This window comes from Opisthorchis viverrini (assembly GCF_000715545.1).
Source record: "Opisthorchis viverrini unplaced genomic scaffold opera_v5_54, whole genome shotgun sequence".
Lineage (NCBI taxonomy): Eukaryota > Metazoa > Platyhelminthes > Trematoda > Opisthorchiida > Opisthorchiidae > Opisthorchis > Opisthorchis viverrini.
The window spans coordinates 730,968-753,962 of record NW_008751711.1 but is presented as its reverse complement, the minus strand read 5'-3'; the positions used below and the strand labels follow the sequence as shown (position 1 = coordinate 753,962).

At 41.9% G+C, this 22,995-nt stretch overlaps 2 protein-coding genes across 2 annotated transcripts in view; one reads left to right on the top strand and one right to left on the bottom strand.

The window, feature by feature from the left end:
* The window catches only part of T265_03720 (hypothetical protein), a gene marked incomplete at both ends in the record, with an annotated part of 27,880 nt that extends 7,202 nt beyond the window's left edge, over nt 1-20,678 (bottom strand). The window contains 5 exons of the mRNA XM_009168267.1: nt 32-410; nt 443-589; nt 18,590-18,732; nt 20,343-20,412; nt 20,453-20,678. Of these exons, the coding sequence (XP_009166531.1) occupies nt 32-410; nt 443-589; nt 18,590-18,732; nt 20,343-20,412; nt 20,453-20,678 (965 nt within the window). The remainder of the gene's footprint in view (nt 1-31; nt 411-442; nt 590-18,589; nt 18,733-20,342; nt 20,413-20,452) is intronic.
* Nucleotides 612-12,230, top strand: T265_03721 (hypothetical protein; the record flags this gene model as incomplete). The annotated part of the gene is made up of 3 exons (XM_009168268.1): nt 612-867; nt 8,963-9,134; nt 12,152-12,230. 3 exons carry the CDS (start codon nt 612-614, stop codon nt 12,228-12,230), a joined length of 507 nt encoding a protein of 168 aa, XP_009166532.1.
* Nucleotides 20,679-22,995: the final 2,317 nt, after the last annotated feature.

Below are 22,995 nucleotides of genomic sequence, written 5' to 3'. Positions count from 1 at the left end.
CACTGATGCAGCATCCCTGTTCTCCTGCGACTGCAACGTGGCCAGTGGTTCCTGGGGCAGCTCCCGGGCCAGAAGCACCAGCTCCTCCACACTCAACTGGCCAGTTGCTCGCGCCAACCGCAACTGGGCACCAAGCGCGGGGTGCACACCTTCGACAAACTGATCCGACAGCAACTGGTTTCGCGACACTCCATCCAGTGTGGGCAAAGCGCGATCCAACAACTGCTGCAGGCCGGCGAAGAACACGGTCGTGTCAGATCCGGGTGCCATCCTGGCCGTCTTGAACCGCCTCATAGTCTCCTGGCGGTCGGCCGGTGTGTCGAACCCCGCTGCAAGGGCTTCCTTCGCGGCGGCCCAATCCATTTCTGAGGGCCTCTTTTGGCCGCATCCAGGGCCGCCTTCGCATGGCCCTTGAGGAGGGTCTTCAGCGCTGCCAACATACCCCGGTCGGTCTTCAGCACTGCAGCCTCCGCAACCTCCTCAAAGTCTTCCAGGAAGGTCCGAACATCCCCCTCCTCAAATGGTTGCGGCCACGGGATCTTCGTCCTTATCCTGGTCACGGCACCAAATGAAAGGAAGAAGGCCCTTGCTGTGGAGTTGTTTATTCGGAAATGCCAACTGACCGATTACAGACCATTGAATACGGAAGCAAAACACTAATCTGCATCTTAGTTCCAAAAAGTGGACGCGGATCTTTTCCCGAACGAGTCTTCCTAGAGATTCGATGCCTCCACACGTTCGTTGGTCAAATCCAAGCAAATGTTCCACAGTGGTCCCACGAATTCACAGACAGAATTCCATTTTTCAACCGACCCAATGTGAAATTCTACGAACGACACATACTACTCGCGTGCCTACCGATGAGTGGTACGTTACACCCTACGAACGACACATACTACTCGCGTGCCTACCGATGAGTGGTATCACCGTTACACCCATAGTTCTAGAATTTGCAAAGTAGGCTACTCGTTCAGCGAGATGCGTGGATTCACAATCCATTTCTGAGGTACGAAAGTACAATGAAGCTACCTGAGGATCGCAACTGGAATTCTGGAGTTCGCTTGCCGCCTAGTTGCCACTTAAATTTTCAGGGAAGATGATGAAACTCAACCTGCTCACGTCTCCAAACAGTATTGAAAGTAAACTATTCACAAGTCTGCTGAAAACTCTTCGACAATTTGATGACTAAACGTTCACTCACCTACATAAGGGTAAAATGCGTGACACGACACTAAAAATTTAAAAAGCAGCATTCGTCTTCATCATTGGCTTCATAGTGGCCTTCAGGTTGATATGTTTAATTATTCCTGTTTAATAAAAATTTGGTCTAAGCAAACGATCATCTACATTAAAGAATGCGCGTTTGAACAGAGCGGGGAACCCCAAAAATCCATCAAGGAGTAAGCACCAAATATCTGATGAGAAGAGATGTTGAACTGAGATCATGAGTCAGCTCCGTGCTTCTCTTTGTAACTCCGTAACAACTGCTGTCAAACGTCATTGACCAAGAGGCGGGAAGTGCTATTATTTGGTAGTCCTATGTGCTAAGCTATCCCACAATCATAGGAGTTTCCTATAACCGTGTCACATACGCAGGAACGGGGCTTTTGTAATTGTTAGGTCAAGCACGTTCCCCTATTGTGTATCACATTCAGCCTTGTTACAAGAAACATTCATATATGAAATTTATTCGGATACATCTTGTGGGGTTCGACCTATAGTTGAGGCAATATTTTCCAAGGCACAGACAGTAGATAACAACTTTTGAATACTCACTTGGAAGCAAATGTTCACTTTTTATTTGCGTCTTTTTCATTAGTGAATGTCGTTGCTTGGTTGAGTGTTAGTGAATGAATGATCCTGCGCCTTCACTACGGATGAAGTAAGGTGCTTAACTCAGAAAACGTTTCATTGCTTCCAGTTATGCTTGAAGTTGAAAGTTACTCCTCTTCGATTGGCGGTCAAAAATTGTGGATCAAACTCACAAGTCATTTGCAGGAAATCTAGGCAGTCATATAATTTAGGAAATACCAATTTGCGTTTGTCTTCTCGCAACATCAATAACGCTGGTCATTTCCGTTTGATACTTTTTCTATGCTCTCTGCATACATTCCAATGTGTCCGAAATCCATTGACGGCACAATTATTCTTAGTCCAAATGAATATAGCTAGGGTTTGTGATATTATGCCGGAAAAAACAACGAGGTCAGCAGTGGTACTAACTATTCGACTTGTTAGAATTGTTTCACCAAACTCACATACACAATCCACCTCCTCGCCACAGTTGACTATAGATTAATAAAACGATGTAGTCAAAATTGTGTTTCAAATTTGGTAATGGGAGTAGATGATAAATTATTTGTGTGCACTTTATACACATGCTTTGATACCGGAATGTCGATTACTTTTATCCTTTAGTCGTGGAAATAGAACATGTTGCATTATAAGTGACAAATGTAACAGCTCACCGATGCAACGTTCCAGAGCAATCTTCCAGCACTTTTCTATGAATTGACGGGGCGGGGTGCAAGTTTTTTTGCGTATAATGGAAACAAATTCGAGTGTTGAATTTCTTTGATCGACAAAACGTTTGACAAGTGAAGTGACGACACCTTGTGCATCCTCAGAAATATTGATAGCGACCGGACGGTCACCCTAATCCGCCTAGGTTTTATCGGTTTCCAAAAGTTTAAGGAGATATGTTTTGAGGCCCTTTTTTCAGGAGATTGGTTTAGGCAACGGCGAAAGCCAATATGCGAGTCAATGCGATGTAGTGCAAACACAACTGCACACAAAATGTCGATTCAAGAAGTAAGCAGATATATATTTATAGATTCATCACAGGCGCTCGCTTTCGCAGCGAAAAATTTAAATGTCCCGACATTTTCTACTGTTTTTCGTGGTTGTTATATCGTGTCATTTGTAAAAAGTTCAAAGTTGTCACAAAAACAGAATTCATGTAATGAAAACCTTCTTGGTTGTGTCCAGAATTGGCTCTCAGTGTTTATTTACTCAGTGTCAATTAACGCTTCAACAAAAAAGCTTAAAACTAAAGGAAGTGAGCTATAAAACAACATACTTGTTTCAATTCTGTCACCCAAGTGTTCGGCTGAATAAAAAATGCGTTTGTTTTTTTGCTGGTGAATTCATCTAAATGATTATTTGTGTAAGCCGTTTCCTGCAAAGTCCTTGCTTTTGTTGTAACTCAGAATAACTTGGCCTTCAGTTATCTGAATGAATCAACTTAGTTTGATCAAATTATGTGACATTAACTTTTGGATATTGCAAAAGTCTGGCAACACATGATATTCTGGAAACTAGATTTTTCAAAATGAAAGCAAATTGCAAGGTATTGAAATACTCAGCAAAACGTTTATCAACAAAAAGCATTTTTGACAAACCCTTGCAGCGTTTCAGTTCATCTTCATTGCATTTATCTAAATATATAAACATAAATACACACGCACTGCTTTAATTTTTTTCAAATATATCCTCTTATTGATTTCCTGTTTACTTCAACATTTGAAAATCGTCAATGGTTTTTAAATACTTCTCCAATTCACCTGTGTTATCAGCCCCGTTTTAACTGCAGCGCTGCTTCAAACAGAGCAGCGATGTCGTTTGGTTTTCAGAAAACCTTTTGAGCGCCACATGGATAATCAACGCAGTATCTCTGGTGTCAGTGAACTTACCGCGGCACCTACTGACTTCGTAGGCTGCAAGGAGGCAAGGGAGAATTGGGCTTGTTCAGCAGTTTCATTCCATAGCTTGCCAACAGGCTAGTTGGTGGAGGGTACGTTTTTGTAACCAACGCCAATACCTATCATACCGCCCTGAAGGTTCTCCTGAGATGTCAAGCGTATCGTTTAATGAATCCAAATTTCCCGAAAAACATATGGCAATCATGGGACACTCTAAAAACACCAAAGAAATGTTTCTGATTGTACTGCCTAAAACTTTGGGCTTATCAATTCTGGTCGAACAAATACTCCGGCAAATGCACATGCGAGCAACTTGGTAACTGCGATTCCCTTAGCAATTAAATGCACTAAAATATAGCATAAATTCATTCATATTAGGTTATACTAGGTTTATTTACTGTCAAACAGTTTCCATGACTGCACGTATTCATAGTGCAAAACGTCGAAATTTACACAAATAATGTTGAGCTTAATATTATTGGTCTCGGATAATCTACTCGGTACTTACTTATATCAAGTGGATCTTCTCCACAGTTCTCTGTTTAAATAATTCCACGTCCAAAAAATCGGTTAGACATAAAAACGTAAAAAACATTTCGTGGATAGGAGTGATATTTGCAGTAGCTGCATTCACCGGCCCGTCGTTGTAGACGGTCCTCACGGCTGAGTTGCCACTGCAAAACGTCATTCTTACTGACTACCACTATTGGAGAATGAATTTCAGCATGTATATTTCAACACAAAAATCAAAATAAATTACTGAATTAATGATCCTCACCCATGCATATGTAGTATTCTGGGATACGCCTTGTCAGGGAACCTTGTACTGTAAGGCAATACATGACTCAATGAGTACATTGAAATTGTTCATACGCATTGCAAACTTCTGCAATTTAAAGAACTTACCGTGGCAGAACGTAACCAACATGGCAACGATCACCATATCAAACAGTTTAAAAAGACACCGTGGATGCTCTCGTGCTTTCGCCCGCATATCCATGGTTTTATACTAATTCCTACGACCTTGAATCACACCACTTTATTTCATTTTGAATAGATGTGACTTCCACACACGTGCGGGTCAGATTTCGTTCACCACAATTAGTTATTTCTTGGTTTGCAAACGAAGCATTCTGTGCAAAACTTCCAAATTTAGGCTTATTAGTGCACTGTTGATAATGTACTAATAAAAGACCTTAGCACGTTTGACGGTGATGGGCGTCAATAAGTATAAAAATGGATAAAATGCGAAAATGATAGCAGGTCAGAAGAGAACTTATCGGATTTGAGAGTGACTTGGTTGATGTCCGGACGGCGGAAACCCATTTTCTCCGCAGTAGGACTGCTACACGTGTTCCATAATTGTCTGTGGACTGCGCGCGCGTGAGTCTGTGTGCTGATGGTGTTCGGTTTTCCTATATGTAGGTCTGTTTGCGCGTACGTGGGCGCGTCAGCACATGAGTAGCTGCTACGCTTGCTAGACGGTACAGATAATCGGTGTCCAAAGAGTCAGCCTATTGTCACGTGGTTTTTTTATAACAACCCGGTGATCCGGTGAGCGACTGTGAGCTGATCACTCAAGTTCGTGGGTGACTGGGCGGCTGCAGGCTATTTCTGGCCAAAATGTTTTGACTGCTAAGTGCCTACTTTTGCTTGCCTACACACAACATGATCTTTGGTGCTATCCTTCCTAATATGTCTGAATATACCCTGCACCAATGTACGTCCCTTGAATGATTCACCTGACATAAGTTCCCTCGTTGCTTATCTATGGGCGCTGTGCAGAACATGAAACATGCACTTCAGTGGTTCGGCAAATAACTGGCAAATAATTTATATGCCTTCACAGCACTGTACTCTTCAAATTGGATGCTTTACATATGCTGGTTATCTTCAAGTAGATGTAGTAGTTTTGCTCCAGAAGGTTTTTATCCCTTCGACACAAGGGAAATCTTACATAACATGACTATCAATTTCGGCAACCAATCTTTTTGTATTGCAGTGGATTTTTTGCCTTTTCAAACAAATATGCGTCTGTCCTAACTTTTTCTGCGGTGAATCTCTACGTGAATTTCCACCTGTATTTTCAGCACAACACATATATTTCACAAATGCTGTCTGTGACCATGCTCTCAATATCTTTGAGTATCACTATAGGTAAACAGATTCCGGTACCGACGCAAGCATCACCAATCTGGATTTACCAATGATAGCATAACATGTAGCTTCCATTTGAATAATCCAATGGGGAATTTTTGTAACCGAGTGAATTTCTGCAAACGTCAAGATTAGTTCAAAAAATACTGTGATGCAAGTAATTTGTAAAAACAAAAAGACATCCATTTAACTTTTTCGTTCTGATTTATCAGTCCACGCCTTTCTTAGGAGAGAGCGATAGTAATCCAGAGTTTGAACACCGCCCCGAAAGTGCAAAGAAAATTACGATCAGCCTACGCATCCACATTCAAATTCCGTTTAAATAGCAACCTGCGTGCAAACTAAGGACTTGTTGCGCCTAAAAAGCTCACGAAAATCTCTACCACAACCAGTGATGCATGAGAGCAAGTTTATGGCTAGCAGTGAAGCTGCTGCCAACTGTCCGCAAAGTTCCCTGTCACTCCTTTGAATACGTTTGCATGGTTCGTTGGGTCCAGGAAACTGTTGCCCTAGTATTTCTGCGATTTGCGGATATCTGATCATCCAAAGTGAATAACACCATCTTGAAAATCACGAGTTCATTTTCGAATCACAAACAAGCAACCGTACAATGCATGTTGACCATCGCAAGAATAGTAAGCAAAAGACAAATCTCTAGAAATCCTGGTATTTCTGGGCTCCTTATATAAAAAGTCGCGTGCATACGGTTATAATTTAAGAAATTATAGGGTTACTGGTACCCAGCGTTTAGTTCCGTATTAGTACCATAAGCTGTAATATTGCCGCGTGCCGACTGTAAATATTCAGCTATGGTAGAGTCCACGATGATGTCAAAGGACGGCAGAGGGGTCCTCCGCTTGAAATCTTTTGGGTGGCGCATTGCAGTAAAGACCGACGCACAATGTAAACACTTCGAATATTTCGTGAATACCGGTTGCAAGTACCACACAAACAAATGGCTTCAAACAAACAAAGTAGCGAGATGAAATCTTTGGTGTGTTTGAGGTCATTTTCAATAAGGAAAGTAACGGAGAATCGGTGAATCAACAAGATGTTCATAGAACGAAATGAACAATATCTTTCTCGCTTGTTTTCAAGAATTTTATCACAACAACAGACGAAATTTTCCATCGGACAATCCCTGGGTAAATATTTGTGCAGTAGCCTCGTGCACGGGACCAGGTTATAACAGCCGGGTCCATTACGGATGTTTAGCCATAAGATGTATTTAGAGCAAGCGATCTTGACCTTGCGGTTCAAAACCCATTTTCGACACCCATCAATTTACCCCGGATGTTTCTACTTTCAGCGGGTGAATTCTAGAACAATATCTTAATTCCTAATGAAGGCGTTTTTGTTTGCTGAAAACCAAGCCGCTTGTCCGCTGCTGATCCGAGTTGTTTTTGTGGGCTCCGTGCACACCTATGATATGTAACATACCTTAATCCAAATGGCAAATAAAAAGTTACAGTTTGTTTTGTGTGGAAATGTACGTTCATTTACAGTGATTTTAGTTCGACAACGCGCAGTCAGCAGCTCCGCTAATTGTAATGGGCGACCAAGATTTTCAGTGGCGTTTAACTTCGTGATGCGACGTGTTTTCAAATCATCTTCCAAGACTCCGAAGGTAAATGACGACTGTTTAAATCATGGGTGATATGACTGCGCCAATCCCGAATCCACTGAATCATTGTCGTTGTTGTTGTTTATTTTACCCATCGCTTGATGTGTTACCTTCCTGTGTTACCTTCTTCACCACGGAGTAGCTTGGTTTAATCAACGACTGCTCGGTCCAAAGTCATATCGATTTCTTGCTTAGGTTCGTGCATGCATAATTACGTGCAACATCACATTGATCGGAAGGCTAGCGACGCGGCACTGTGAACTGGTGCAATAATGGTAGAATGAACCACATTGTGAGTGACGATTAAACAGATACAAACACCGGATTCTGTCTACAAATGCTTGTGAACGATTGTGGACGAAACAATTCCACATTTAAAGGTATTTTTGTAAAAGATGACCTGAACTAGTGGGATAACTTCCATCCGCGTGCAGTCCTATATAATGCCGATGCACAAAAGTGTATGTGCTAATATAAGGTATGGATCCGCTTCCGGAAGTATGCAGAAAGTGCAGTTATGATAAATGTTGCCATTTTTTGAGGTGTTCACTAAAATGGGCGTTGGTTCATGCTGCACTATACTGCCCGCGAATTATTCGATTGCACTATGTTTTCTTCCCAAAAGATTTTCTGTCTGGACTGCCCTTTTTGAGCGACTCTTTAGTAAAATTCTAAAACTTTGAATAATGTCAGTCGGGCGATTGTTTCTGATACCTAAACTTCAGCGCTACGATCGTCGACTTGAGTCTGGGATTACGTCTTGGATATCAGATGTGATGCCAGGAGCCCTTATTGAGTGGACCCAGAGAGATATTTTTTATCACAGTGGCAAAATGCTACAGTGTGGATGGTTGCCGCTACCTTTTCGGGCTGAGTGGGTAATCAGAATAACGAGGGCGCACAATAGTATGGACATTCCAGGATCATTTCGATCAACTGAGCATGTACCCGAAAAACGTTTGAACACTGTACTACTCGCTATACCTGGTGACTAAAGTCGTATATCAATCATTTTCGTGCACCAAAGTAGCTTTGGCTACAGAGACTTCGCTGGCATTTGTATGAACCTGATGGCTTTATGGCTCATATACTGTTTCGTAATACCAGAATACGCGAAACAGGTACGTACTCTGTAATCACACGGCCACCGCCGGCTAAAGTTGAACACAGATGGCCACAGCTGCAAGCTTAATATCACATGCACTAACTCTTAAATGAACACCTACAGAAATCATTGATATATGAGAGGTGCAATGGTGGGGTCTTCTTAAGAAGGTGGCGTTGATTTGTTTTGCCTAACTGCACAGCACCCTTGTTTGTCGCGTCTTACGATGTTAGTTCCTAAAATATTGAGGTCGTTGGCCCTTGACCTGCCTCCTAGTTGTTTCACTCTTAAGGCACGAATGTGCATCAAACACAGATCACTCTGGTAATGGTCCCGGTTTCCCGTATATTTCTCTTAACTGCTTTCATACCACAGACAGAAAAAGCAGAAAACATTCTGTTAGGAGTATGCGTATCACCTTGCTGAATATGATCACTCCCTTCACGCTGCTTGCGGAAGGCAGTGTCCTGAAATTCGAGGAGGTTGGACATGTGGATTGCTCACCATGCGAATTTTTGGATATTCAAGGTACCAACCTAAATAAGATGTGTGTTACGTTGTACATAAATAGGCAATAAAAAAATACACGTGTTTTAATGTTTAGCCCAAAATATAGCCAAACAGAAGGCCATGCTACACCTATTTGAACATACAATGTCAAAAGCAAAATTAATTTCTGAGTACTTAATGGTAAATTAGTAGTTCTAAATTGACTTATAATTACTGACAGTCCAAAGCTTATTAGGGATACATGAAATCAAGAATATGCGGATGTTTTTATAACCCTCAAATGCAGAAAAGGGCAGAAAAGCCCCGAATCTTGTAAGATGAATTTCTCCGATTAATAATCCATCTTTTTTTGGGAAATTCCCCTCAGTTGGTCACGACAAGAACATTTCGCTGATAGTAGACTCCCATTAATTTGGCACAACTGGCGCCTCTAGACGATGCTACTGGCGTTTTGTAATCGACGAGACTTACTTATGTCCACTGACTGTTAAAGCACGCAGCCCATGGCAAAATGACCGTGATCGCCTAATCTCGGCAATGTCCGGATGAGTTGTTCTTGTATTATATCGTAGAAACTTTGATACTCCTACCATTCGATGGTTATGGCCAAATAAACTGCACCCTCTTATTATCAGGAACGCGTAACTTGGATGAAAGCGCCTTCGAAGAATGAGTCGTTTCTGCTTTTGTGAACGGTCAGAACGCCAAGGGCAGGTTCTATTTATTCCGGAAGTTGCTATGGAAATTATTCGTTAATCAGAATGAATCTGCTTGTCACATTAAGCAGTAGTTGATACCGTTACACCGGTTCTTACACAAACAATCAAGAGGGTTTGTAGAAGCACCGCAACATAACATTTATAATTTCAACATGTTTTTTACCTGATAAGCCAAGCACGAAACCGGGCCTGCGGAATTGGCTGCTCATATACATTTATATGCCCATCCGTGACACTGAAACATTTAAATATTGATTTATGTTATCACATCTATCACCGTTACACTGATTTTTAAACCTATTTAAGCAAAATTTCATTAGAGGGACGATGAGCTTCTGCGGTGGAAAAAATGAGATGCGCCGAAAATGCTTTGTGAGCACTAAGAATAAGCACCAAATCCTGTACTTGGAATTTAAAGGAAGTAGGATTTTCGACAAATTCAGTAGGCTCAAAATACTTTGTTGTGTCCTGATTCGTCGATACGCACCTGACCTCTGCCGGCGTAATCTGGTCGATGCTGGATTCACTAGCACCGTTGGCCCCTCCGAGATCCAGCTTGTGAACATCATTTATTTGACTCCAAGGACTCCTCGTTAAAGAATCCAATATTGGTCCCATCGAAATGCTTCGGTCGAGATTTTGTTCGTCTGCATGCAGAGGTGCGCAAATTTGATCCAGTCCGATGCACCGGTTGATCAAATCCAACGTGGAGCATTATGATTATAGAAATTACCCTCAGTGCTGTGCGGCCGCGGTAACAACTAGTCCAGCTATGTCTTCAAACGTTACTATGAGGTTGGACCATCACAGAGTACCTCATGCTATTACAAGTGACTTTTTACAAAATGACAGATGAAAGGGCTGTTTTACTGACACCTGTTTCTTAGGACATTCTGGTAAAAATGATCCGCCTGGAATGGGCCAGCCCCTGCACCTCCAATGAGGTATTCGGGGGTCTCATTTGTTTGATATAAATTGTGGTAAATTATCGAATAGAGAAAACTGTATAGTAATGTTTTCGGCTCCGGTTCACAAATCTAAAAGAGGTTTATACCCTGTATAAACGTCCATTATGCCATCGAGGCCAACCGGTAAGTGCGTTAATACACTGAAGGTGAAGATGTTCTAATGGACGTTTCTTCATTTAGCAATTCTCAGCTGACTGGACAAAACGTTGTGCCTCACTGGAAACGTCTGACACAGTGCATCCTCACGCGTAGTATTATAGGCAATTCTCAGCTGACTGGACAAAACGTTGCACCTCACTGAAAATGACTGACAGTGCATCCTCACGCGTAGTATTATAACAAGCATAGATTACCAGAAAATTGAGATTGTATTTCGCGAAATGACCCCAGCGAACGTTTTCTGTTGTTCCTCTCACTTCTGATATTCAGCTTGATTTGAATGTACTGCATTTTGAGCGGCACCCACGGATGATAATAAAACAAATCCGTAGAGGAGGCATCTAGCAAATGACAGCGGTGAATTTGATTCAGTCTACAAGATAGGGCGGCTCTTTTGACCCCGTCAGTAAATCTCGAGTTTCCAGATTCCGCAGATAATTTTGTAACTAACACACTAATTTAGATACCGACTTTTCAATGCCAAAAACAAAACAGACTGAATATTTGGTAAGCCGTTTTCGACATTCGAGTCATCTCAAATTTTGTGCTATTTTTTGTGAAGTTATTGACCTGTCACTTCGTGACCGAAAACCGAAGTTAATAAGCGTTATTTTTATTACAGGGGAGAAACTTTGCAAATTGGATGTTTTCTTTCTTTCTTGAAAATTCAACCGAACAGCGTCCCCAACAAAAAGTAACCGAGGTCAGCAGTGCTCGATATTCCCGAAGTTATCGTACAATTTGTTTGAGGCTGGTGAGAATTAGGCAGGTTCAATTTACTGTCTGAGAATGTTGCTGATAATATCGATTGCTTTTCATGCTTGTCGAAATGCTCGTCAGCGTATGGCGTGTCTATCTGATTATTGGAAACCTTCAAGTATGCAGAGAAGGATGAGGGAAAGCTGTGCACATAAATTATCTTAAAATGTATCGTACGTTCCGTATAACTCCCGGTTTGTAGTTTGATACTTAACGCAATTTCTTGTTTCTTGTTTTTTTGCGCTCACCTGCGAGAACTCAGAGCCAACAGAACGATTATTGAGGATCATCAAAATTACAGCTGCACTGCTGGTGGCTTTTTTCTCAAACGCCGATGCTCATTCACGGCTTTTACAGTTACCCACACAGTACAAATCTGAGTCCTTCTCCGTGTAAGGTATGTGGGTACCGTGTGCCTTCTGTTGCTTTTTTTCTGTCATCTATTTTAGTTGTCAGTCACACAAATCTCTTCAATTTATTCAACATGCCTCAGGCAAGAAAGCGGAGGACAAAAGCACAAAATGGTGAAGCACAAAGTTTCCAATAATGGGTTATTTTTGTTATTCTCGTCGAATATTTCACGTCTTCAACTTGACTGATTAAAATTAAGTTTATTCGCCGACTTGGCATTAAATACCAGGGGGGAAATAGCGTGGAAAATGTGAGTAAGAAAATAAAATAAAATCATTTAATCATACACGAAAATAACTTAGCAGGTGAACGTCTTTCAACTACCATATGACTTCTCTATTTCTCAGAGGAATGAATGAGCACTGAACATTTTTGGCTTGCGCTGTGATGTCATTGAAAATGACTTAGTGCGAGCGAGCCCGTGAAAACGGATAACAAACTTGGGGACATGTTTCACGAACCAGGCATTCAAATGTACGTGGCGGGTAAGTGCAGAGTGAAACCAAGTTCAACTCAGCGAACACCAGTGTTTTTCATGAAATTCGTTTTCCTTAAAAATTACAGTCCAGGGGGTGTAAATGGACTGGCGCTCTGTGAGTAACTACGGTGCTGCATGGATCAAAACATTTGCGATCGTGCAAGGATTCATCATAGGATTCATCATAGGATTCATCATAGGTATTTTGGCCGTTTGGTTGCTCGTTTCATTACGTCCTTCCGATATGGCTTGAAAGCCCACGTAATTAGAACAAGATAGACTGTAAATACTGAACACCGGACGATGAGCCGTATTACTTCCCGGTTCGTCTTGCAGCTGACGTGAAATAAAATGCTGTGTTTGATCATTGAGGTGACGTGACACAAACCAAGGGAATAGGATAGGAATATTTTGATTAATTATCACAAAAAAGAAACGATCACCCAAAATCATCAATGGTTGTTCTGGTAGCTGGAGCTATACGCACATTGATTTAGCACAGCACTTTCTGATCGGTGCTTGTCATGAATGTGATATCACTGAAATGAGATTGAAAGGTTAACTATCAAAGCTAAATACACTTAAAGCAGGAGTTAGATCAGGAACAAAGTAACAAATGCGTTTGTAGGACCACAATCTCAATTCAAATGAAACCACATTTCTCCCGCAGTACAAAGTACCAAAACTAATCCAAATATGAAGGGACCAGGGTGTCTCCCATGGACCGAAAGAGTAATCTTCTTCAGTCAACCAGTAAGTGAAAAAATGCTTCCATGTGTGTCTCAGTCACTGAATACGAGAAGTTTGCTCGGCACGGTTTATGGATCATCAAAACTCATCTCACTTGCATCGAATATGAAATTTAAAATATTAAAAAAAATTAAAATTTTAATTAAAATATCTCACTTGCATCGAATATGAAATTTAAAATATTAAAAAAAATTAAAATTTTAAAATTTTTAAAATTTCGCAACTCAGACAAGCTGGAAATCTTTGATGAACACACAATTTTCTTAAGTAAGACGTTGTCTCAATAGACCATGTGCTGTTCAGCCTGGTTTCTGTCACAGTGAAATCCATCATGTTTCATTTTACAGCGCCTGAAATTCATGTTGGATTTGACTGGACAGAGTTGGAGGTCAAACTGATTGGGTAGCTTTGCAGCAAAGCTGTGTGGGCTAGTTTATGTTATAAATCACAATGTGCAGTCATGGTGAATATGTTTAAATATGAGGAGTTGGCTGACTACGATCCCTTTATGCATAAGCGTTTTTATCCTCCATCTGGGCATCGGGAAGTAGTGTGAGTTAATGAGAATGAACGCACCAATCGTCCCGTCTGACTATTCCCAATATTTTTCTTGATTATTTTGTATGATGTTTCGTCGTAATAGAGTACAACCACCATTTTGCAGCCATATTGCACATAAATTTATATGGGTGAATATTGTTCTGTCATTTTGCTATATGCCACGTTCCAACTTCAGTAGGCGCGCTGGAAAATCTCATCCATGCGTATGCACCTATCAGTAAGTCCACAATTCTCTTCAACCCAAATGCGTTATTTAGATTCAAAAATTCCGGTACAGCCATAATTTATGTTTTACATATATTAAAATATTACCATCCGAGTGCGTGATGACTAAGAAAAGGCATCACCGGTTCTACTATCCCATCATTAGTGAACAGAGATTCATTAAAAATTAGGTTTTTTAAATATAAAAAGATGCAAGTTTGACCTGATCGGTTCCAAGTTGTTCACTTACACGGCTCGATTATGCAGGCTGGTGTCATTCAAGGGTGCGTTTCATTTTAAATAATACGCGGTCGCCAAGTTCACCAATACCGAAATTCTGTTAACGATTTGGTTCAAGAATATCTGACTTTGGTTTAATCTCGCGACCTGCGATTCTTCATAATGTCAGTCAGTGCAGGCTTTGAGGTATAGCGGATACGAGCATAAGGATGCGTCGATTCGAAAGTGGAAGCCACCTTATTTAGCGTACTTATGAAAGATGCAGCAAAAATCATTTTTAGGAGGTCACCTCCTTGACCGGACACATAAACTTTATAACTTTTTCTTAATACTCATAATTATGCTTCCCCATTGGTTACTGTTTTATTTGAAAAATAAATTATAATGAAAACTGACAAGTGACAAAGAGCCTTATGTCGACCTGGGCGGAAGCGCTGCCACTTGCCAAACCAGTGAGTCTTATTGAAAAATGGCACGATACAAAAATTAAAGTGAGCTATTTATGGCGTCACATTCAACTGATAGCAAACCTTTCTTGAAGCTTCAGGTTTCTCTCAACGTTTGGCAAAATGCAGGTGAATATATACGATATCCTCGAAACGGTCCTTTGATCTAAATTCCAAGTACGCCATAAGGTAAAACTCCGATGATTTGATCCTGAACCTCCGCGTCCGCACCTGAGACTGGTACATGGAATTACAAATTATAAGATGAACCCCAGGTCATCCAGAATGAGTGTAATCGTAACTTGTTTCTGTGTAACGTACTACTGATAAGGTTGCTAAAATTCCATCGACAGCCCACGACCGGTTTCGCCCTTTTTACGGCTCATCAGGTGGGCGCAGTCCCCGGGTTTCCGTCGACCTTATGTTCCACTTGAAAACAAACAGCACAAAATTAGCGAATATACACTTTTTTGCAAACTAATTTGTTTTTTTCAATTTTGCCTGGAAACATGATGAAAGGCTTTGGATATTTAAGCAATCCTTGAGCAACGAATACACCTTTGCAGAACTTTTCGTAGGCCAGCGAAATGTTTAAGTTTTGCCTACATAATCTTCATTCAGGCGTTTTCTATCATTTTGGAATTCCAACCTTTGCCAGACTGTCAATCGTTTAGAACGGTGCTGTTTCCAACCTGGGTTACTGACAAAAGGGACCGCAAGTTAATTCTGCGCAATACAGATTATGTGAAGGTAAATGCTCGCCATTCACAATGACAGAAAATCAACTGTGCCTTCATAATATTTTTAAATGTAGATCTATGTGATCATCACTTTCTGAACTTTTCTGATGATAATGATATATTCTGGTATGTCCACAATTGATAACCACCCGTCTTTTTATTAGGTGTCAACAAACACAAAACTTTGGAGGAGGCAGATATCGGTTTTGCCTCCACAACCTTCACAGACCAATCGTACACTGAACCGCTTGTGCAACGGGAATCCGAACCGAGCCCTGAAAACCCCACAACGCCATACAAGTGTCCAAAGTGTTTGAAAATATTTGATTCCGCCAGATGTTTTAGTGAACACCTTGAGGATCATCGAATCCTGAAGCCATTCAAATGTGATTTCTGTCTATCTTCTTTCAGAGCACCCGAAAGTCAGAGATATCACATGATGGAGCAACACAGGAATGAGCTAGTAACCAGAGAACGTGCCGGATCGACCGAGTACGCAACATTATTGACGCGGAAACGTCATATATGTCAACGTTGTGGAAGAGGTTTCCGCTCGGAGGCATCGCTAGAAAAGCACGCTCTCGCCCACACAAAGGAAAATATCTTTTCTTGTGATGTGTGTAGTGAAACATTTCCCTATTTCTCCAGGTTGTTGCGACATTCGAATCAATGTCGACGCGGTCCCATTAAGGATGTGTAGTTAAAATGATCAACTAGCCCATCTTTACAATCACGTCTGTATATCTGCATGGGTGGCTTTCACAATATATCGAGCAAAATGAACAAACCAATGTTCGTATCCATTAAAAGTTTTGGGTGCATGTCGCAATCTCTTGAAATACACCGTGATCCTTATCAAACACTCATAGTGTAAGGTGGTGGAGTTGGAATTATCAAGGTCCCCGAATGTAACCTCGTTTACTGCAACATTGACGGCATATTACGCAAAGTAGTTGGGATGCGAAAACGGATTTCATTTTTGAATTGAAAAATAGCAGGAGTGCTTATCAGCGCCAAAATGTTTGACCTAGCTTAGGGAAATGCTACTCACATTCTAGCAAATGTTACATGCAGTAGCTAAATTATCTTCCGTTCCCGTATGGGAACAGAGCAATTTATAAGGCGCATGTCATCAGAAGGACTCAACTTACACACATTCACGGCTTCCGTAACTAGCCGGATAACTCTGTCTGGATATTAGTTAGTTAGTTAGTCTGTGTCCCAAACTGTTAAACTCACTCTCTTGACGCTGAATAAAACCTCCCCTGTTGTACTGAGCAGACAGTGCATAGTGAAGCACGGGTTGCTCGCGTTAATCTGCATCGAATGGGACTCAATATGACTCTACAGACTTCCGTGGGCTTACTCGCAACAGGTTTTCCGGTAGGCGTGCAATATTGTAATGATCGCGATCAGCATGTACATTCGTACAACCAGAGAAATTAGGGATTCATAATTCAGCTTGGAGTAACCAGTAGCCAGTACGCATCCAAGTTGATGTAGATATAAAACACTTGAAATAAAAAACAAGACATAATTCAGCTTGGAGTAACCAGTAGCCAGTACGCATCCAAGTTGATGTAGATATAAAACACTTGAAATATAAAAACAAGAAAATAATGAATGGAACAAAAAATGGGGCCTCAATCATTTCCATCACATTCACCTCAGCTTGAATGAGCATGTAAATTTTTATAGCCCATGTGTGATTCTGATCAAAGTCTTCCAGATTTTTACCGATTGAAAATCCCAGGTTTTTCGAAGGAAGTATTTCCTTCTGACATAAGCTTTTGTTCCGGTCCAACAAGATCACCTACCAAGTTTTCATTCGCAATTGAAGCAACAAGAATTTATTTTACGGGTCGAAGTTTAGCACTGAACTCAAATTTTTCAGTAAGTCTCCCGGGATAAGAGAGAACATATAAGATGAGAATTTTGGCCATACGATTGAACTTTGATAAAATGTTTATTCCTGTAACGGGCCGTAATTCGTTGCTCATAAATAACATAATATTCGTCGTGGTGGTACAGTCAAGACGTGTACATAACCAGCAAGTTTGTTTTCAGCAACTGAATGAACAACACTCCTGTAGTGCACTGGAGATGAATCAATTTTGCGTTCCAAACTATCAAAAAAGTAGGTGAAACTGAAGTGACTACAAACTTCAGTCCCCCGACAAGATTCCCTGAAGCCCATTCGACTGAGAATATCGTGGAGCTGTAAACACATATTTCCTCCGAAGACATCTCTTGAAGAACTTCGCAATGACGTGTGTGCGGCTGTCTGCTGCTAAAGAAGTGTAGTATACGGTGGCTGTCAGTTTGATTGCTTCATATGTAAGTATTGGTGATGTACAACCTTGCTTACTGGGCTTTGGCTCATGAGCTTTATTTCTGTTTTCCATCCACAGAGATTGTCGTGAACACCTGCCTTCGGAGAATCACTGTCTCCTGGTGCTTCCATAGCGTGCATATTACAGAAGTGCATACATTTTCATTCCCGAATACGTTTCTCGACGCTTTTTGTGCGAATTCAGCACGTGGAGTAATAGGAGATGTTTGGGTCAACGTAAATATGCGTCAGTATTTACCTAAAGAATGACAGCAGTATTCTGCAAGAAGTCGTTGAAATGTGTTACAAGTAGACGGCCGGGAATATCACTGTGAAGATTTTCTATGGATCTTATGTGCATTTCAACACTATTTTAGCAGTGTACTTGATGTCTGTTGTATTTGCAGCTACCAGCATGACAAGCATGCAAGCGAATTAATTTATCAAAACTCAGATGAGGAGAATACAAGCCTCCATGGACAGCTGAGACCATGGTATGTCAAAACCATCGTTAAAGCATAGCAAACCTTCGGCAGTAGATCAACGTCGCTCTGGCTGTGTCCATGCTCGTTGCAGTGCGAAAAAAATGGGATAAAACATCTTTCAATATCAGGGACATATCCCACTTCACTGTTAATCGGCGAATCAAAAAAAGCAATCTGAATTGTTTCTAACAGATTTGTATTTTTGGTCTCTCGGGGCAATAATCCACCGATGCATCTTACCACGAGATGACTTTGCTGGAATTTTTGTAGGATGACGCGAGAACTTATAAGCATCGTGACCGATGGCAGCGGTAGCAGAGCCGTTCCACAGCCCAATATACCGCAGTTGTTGCTCCTCTTTCTTAGAATATTCAAGTTTGGCTCTAAGAGCTGATGAAAACTTCCGATCCCCAGTCTGCATAAATGTTCCGGTTGAAGAAGCATCAAATATAATGGTAAGATCTTGTTCGGCAAAAATGGTTTCTCAAAATCACCATCCTAATATCATTTCAACTTTACTCAACGCAAGCTTGTGATGATATTGTCCCGTGCATTAAAGACATATCGTAACAAGTTTCCAAAACATGATTCATGAGCCTGTGGAGAAGGTCGCGAAACTGGTTGGCATGCTAAATCTTGGAATCCAACGCTTTGAGCAGTGGCATATGCATCATTTCGAAGTTACTGACCATACATTATGAACATTTGATTGATTGTAACAACTCATCAAGGCTTTTCAAATAATTGTTCCAAACGCCGTGGCGTTTACTGCCTCCGTGCTTTTGGATCGAGTTCTGGAAGAAACTTCAGACTCTTTTTGTATTTTGCTCGTTGTACTAACCCGTGGCTCATTCTCACACGGCTATAAGAGCTCTCGTGGCGCTCAGCAATCCAGAGAAACCAACTAACGCAGCTTTTGGTTACACACAGGCTCTGAGTTTAATAGTGCACAGGTGTTGATAGCCATAATGCAACTCAGATGGTGTATGCGTTATTAAAAGTTTTTAACTGTGACTGACAGTTGTTTACAGGGACGATTTGAAGCATGCACAAAATAAAGAGCAATAAAAAGTGTGGAGCAACTCAACAGGGAACGTTCGTATGTGAAGAGTCCCTTGGTAAACGTTCGGACGGCGGGAATGTGTTTTCTCCGCAGTTTGGCTGCTGCACTTATTCCAGAGTTGTCCGCGGACTTGAAGTGCTTGGCTGACTCCTTGCTCCCTGCGCGCGCGCGAGACTGTGTGAGCTGATTGCGTTTAGTTTCCCTATGTGTAGGTCTGCTTGCGCGTACGTGGGAGCGTGAGTGGTTGATACGCCCGATAGACGTTGTAGACAATCGACATCTGACGATTCATCTTCATGTGACGTGGTTGTAGGCATGAAAAAGAGACAAGTCGCGTGATCCAGTGAGCGACTATGGGCTGAAAAGTCAAGCGTATGTGTGACTGGTCGCTTCAACTTACAGAAACACGTTACGTGTTACTTACTTAAACGTTACTTGTCTCAACCTACCCGTGGCTTCCCGGTCTCCGCTCTTTGTACGTTTTTCTCCATTCGCAATCCTTCAGGGTAACTCTGGAACGCCGGGGAGAGGACACTGTTCTCAGATATCTTTCGCAATCCAAATTACTCAGCCGAATGCTTTGTAGGTTTTGTATCGTAAACAGCCATTCAATTATTTGTTTGTTTTCCACAAATAGCGGCCTCATCACTGATCCTGTCAACATTGCAGACCATCTGAACGCTTACTTCGCCAGCTGCTACTTACCATTTCCTCCCAACTCCAAACCCATACACAGTGTTGTTTGCCTCCAAAGTGTGAACGGTCAGGGTGACCACTCGATTATCAGCAACGTAACCATCTCTCTAGCTGGTGTTTTCCCCTCCTAAAGATACAGGACTCTGTTTTCCAGGAACCGACTGACTTCCACCCCGTGTTCTGAAACAGAGCGGCCGAGATATTCGAATCCCTGTACAAAATCTTTTCACTCACTCTATAAACTGTGGAATCGTCTCCTCCCAGTGGAACAAATCCATAATCCACCCGCATTCCAAATCCGTATCTAGAAAAACTCCTTTTAACCACAGGGTAATCCATCATACCTCCCTTCTGATGAGAACCCTTGAACTTCTGGTCAGAAGTCCAATAACCAGGTTCCTGCCGACAACTACTGACATATATGACCGGCAGTATGCTTTCCTGTCTCAAAGGTCCGTTAGTGGCTGCCAGCTTTACTTCTTCGAGACCAACACAGCAGCCCACGACGCTGGATACCACATTGTAACGGTTCACCTGTATATTCAAAAAGCCTTCAACCAGGTTCCCCATGTATCCCTACTGTATAACTTAGTACCCGTTGGCATCACTGGAAACTTTTTCAGTGGTTTCGCCTTCTACCTATCAGACAGGAATCAAGTAACACAAATTGGGACTTACAATCATCTCCACTATCGACCACCAGTGGAGTCATTATAACTTAGTACCGTTGGCATCACTGGAACCTTCTTTCAGTGGTTCGCCTCCTACCTATCTGACAGGAATCAAGTAACACAAATTGGGACTTACAATCATCTCCACTATCGACCACCAGTGGAGTCATCCAAGGAAGCGTGCTAGGCCCCGTCCTCTTTTTACTGTACACCGTATTCGGTGCCATATTGCATGGTGAAGTCTTCCTCTTCGCGGACGACACAAACGTTGCATACAAATCTCCTCCATCTGCTCCAGTCCTTACGTTTCACTATATTGAACATGACTTAGTCTCGGTGTCTCTGGCCTAAGATTCTACTCCACAAAATCCAGCACAATTTCCTTCCGTTGAAACCCCGGCGGATGGTTTCAAAATAAATGGAAATCCTATCACTCATTTCACGGATATCAGAGGTAATGACCTTAGATACTCCTGTACGTTTATTTTTCTGGCCAGTTGCAGTACCAGGTTGCCCGTGCACGCAGGCTCAGATTTATTACTGCGTTCCCTTCACCTTCCTGAAGATGCGTACGATCAATCGTCGAAATTCGTACCGTGTTCTTCTCCCTTTATGCCCAAAGTTGTAGGCTCGCACTTGAAAGCGTCAAACGCTCATTCACGAAAAAGCTGTTCCCTCGGTCAAACCCTGAACCTTACCGCTCCCGGTGTAAACCCCAGTCCTTACTCCACTATAGCTCAGACGTTTTAAGATAATATTAACTCCCATTCACCGCCTGCTGCATAAGAAATACCTTTATAGCAGAGGCTAGGCGAAAGATGAACTCGCTACTGATCCCGAAAGTAATGCAACGTTTAGTGTCCCCACAACTCTAACAAATATACGCCATTAATATTTTTTCTAGTTTAACACGCACCATCTGGAACCAGACTTCCTTAGCAGGTGCGAAATACCACACATCATCATACTTTTTTCTCAGTCCGTGGACAAATTCCTTGCCTGTGAAACTGCTGCCGTCCGACGTAAAGTCAACTACCCCCGACCTATATGATTTGGGTTCAGTGCACATTTTTGTATAGCAACGTTAAAGTTAGTAGGAAAGTAATAGATCCAGCTATCACATCTTCCTTACTTCAGGCCACTGTAGGACGTCAACGCTTACTTGATCTAAATATGTTGCGTTACCGGCCTGTGTGTTTTTCTTTTTTTCCAACAAAATTATACATCGTCCTAAACAAATTCTTGTCCGGGTTACTCTACCAGCTCTGTCTAGTGACTGGTGCCGTCGGCTCAAATCTAACTGACAAAAACGAAGAGTCAGATTTTCCCACCACAGTAGCACATTATACGCCGACTTACATACATCAAATCCATATGATGATTTGGTCCCCAGCCCACCAATCACCGGAACACACAAATCGCGGTACGATTTTGCCTGACATGGTAGCTAACACCAACATTCAGTCGCTGTTTAGGTATAGGGCACTCGCCCTGAATATTATCATTCTCCCCCTACTGTCTCATTGGCAACTGTCATTTCCCTGTCCCCTCCGCGGATTGCCTCCACCAGCGTCTGCGTTTACTGGCCGACCGGAAGAAACTGTTAGCTGGAGTACATTATTAATGCACAAACCGCACATACGACTGGTTTGGTGGCTTTCCACATTGCAGATCTGGTAGCATGCACCAGGGGTGAAAACCTCGTGTCTCGAATGTGTATCCGTCCAGTAGCACGGGTGCATCGTTCATCGCCGGTGGTTCTGAGCCCGACCTTTAAATTAGGGAAGTGAAAATAAAAAACAGCACTACTGTCTTCTGGTTGATGCTGCTGGTAGTTGCCCCGCCTCGGTTGAGTTATTTGGCAACACCATAAACAACAACATAGCTGACTTTTCACCTGTTTGAAAATATTAAAGAAACAACATACCTGGGATAGCCGGAAGAAACTCTTCGATGACATGGCTTACGTCAACCTGCATTCCTGTGGATGCTCCCAGGAGTGAGGATATATAACAAATGAAAACATACAGTGAGGCTCATTACTATCAACTTGTGAGGCTAGCATCGGAAGTCTTCTTCGTCGTGCACTAATCATCGAATAGAGCTGATACTCGTCCTTCGAGGATTGGCGACCATCTCCTTTACCAAATTCCTCCCTCATAGATTGTCCTAGTATCATCCAACTCAATAATGGCCTCATGGGAATCTAGTCCACC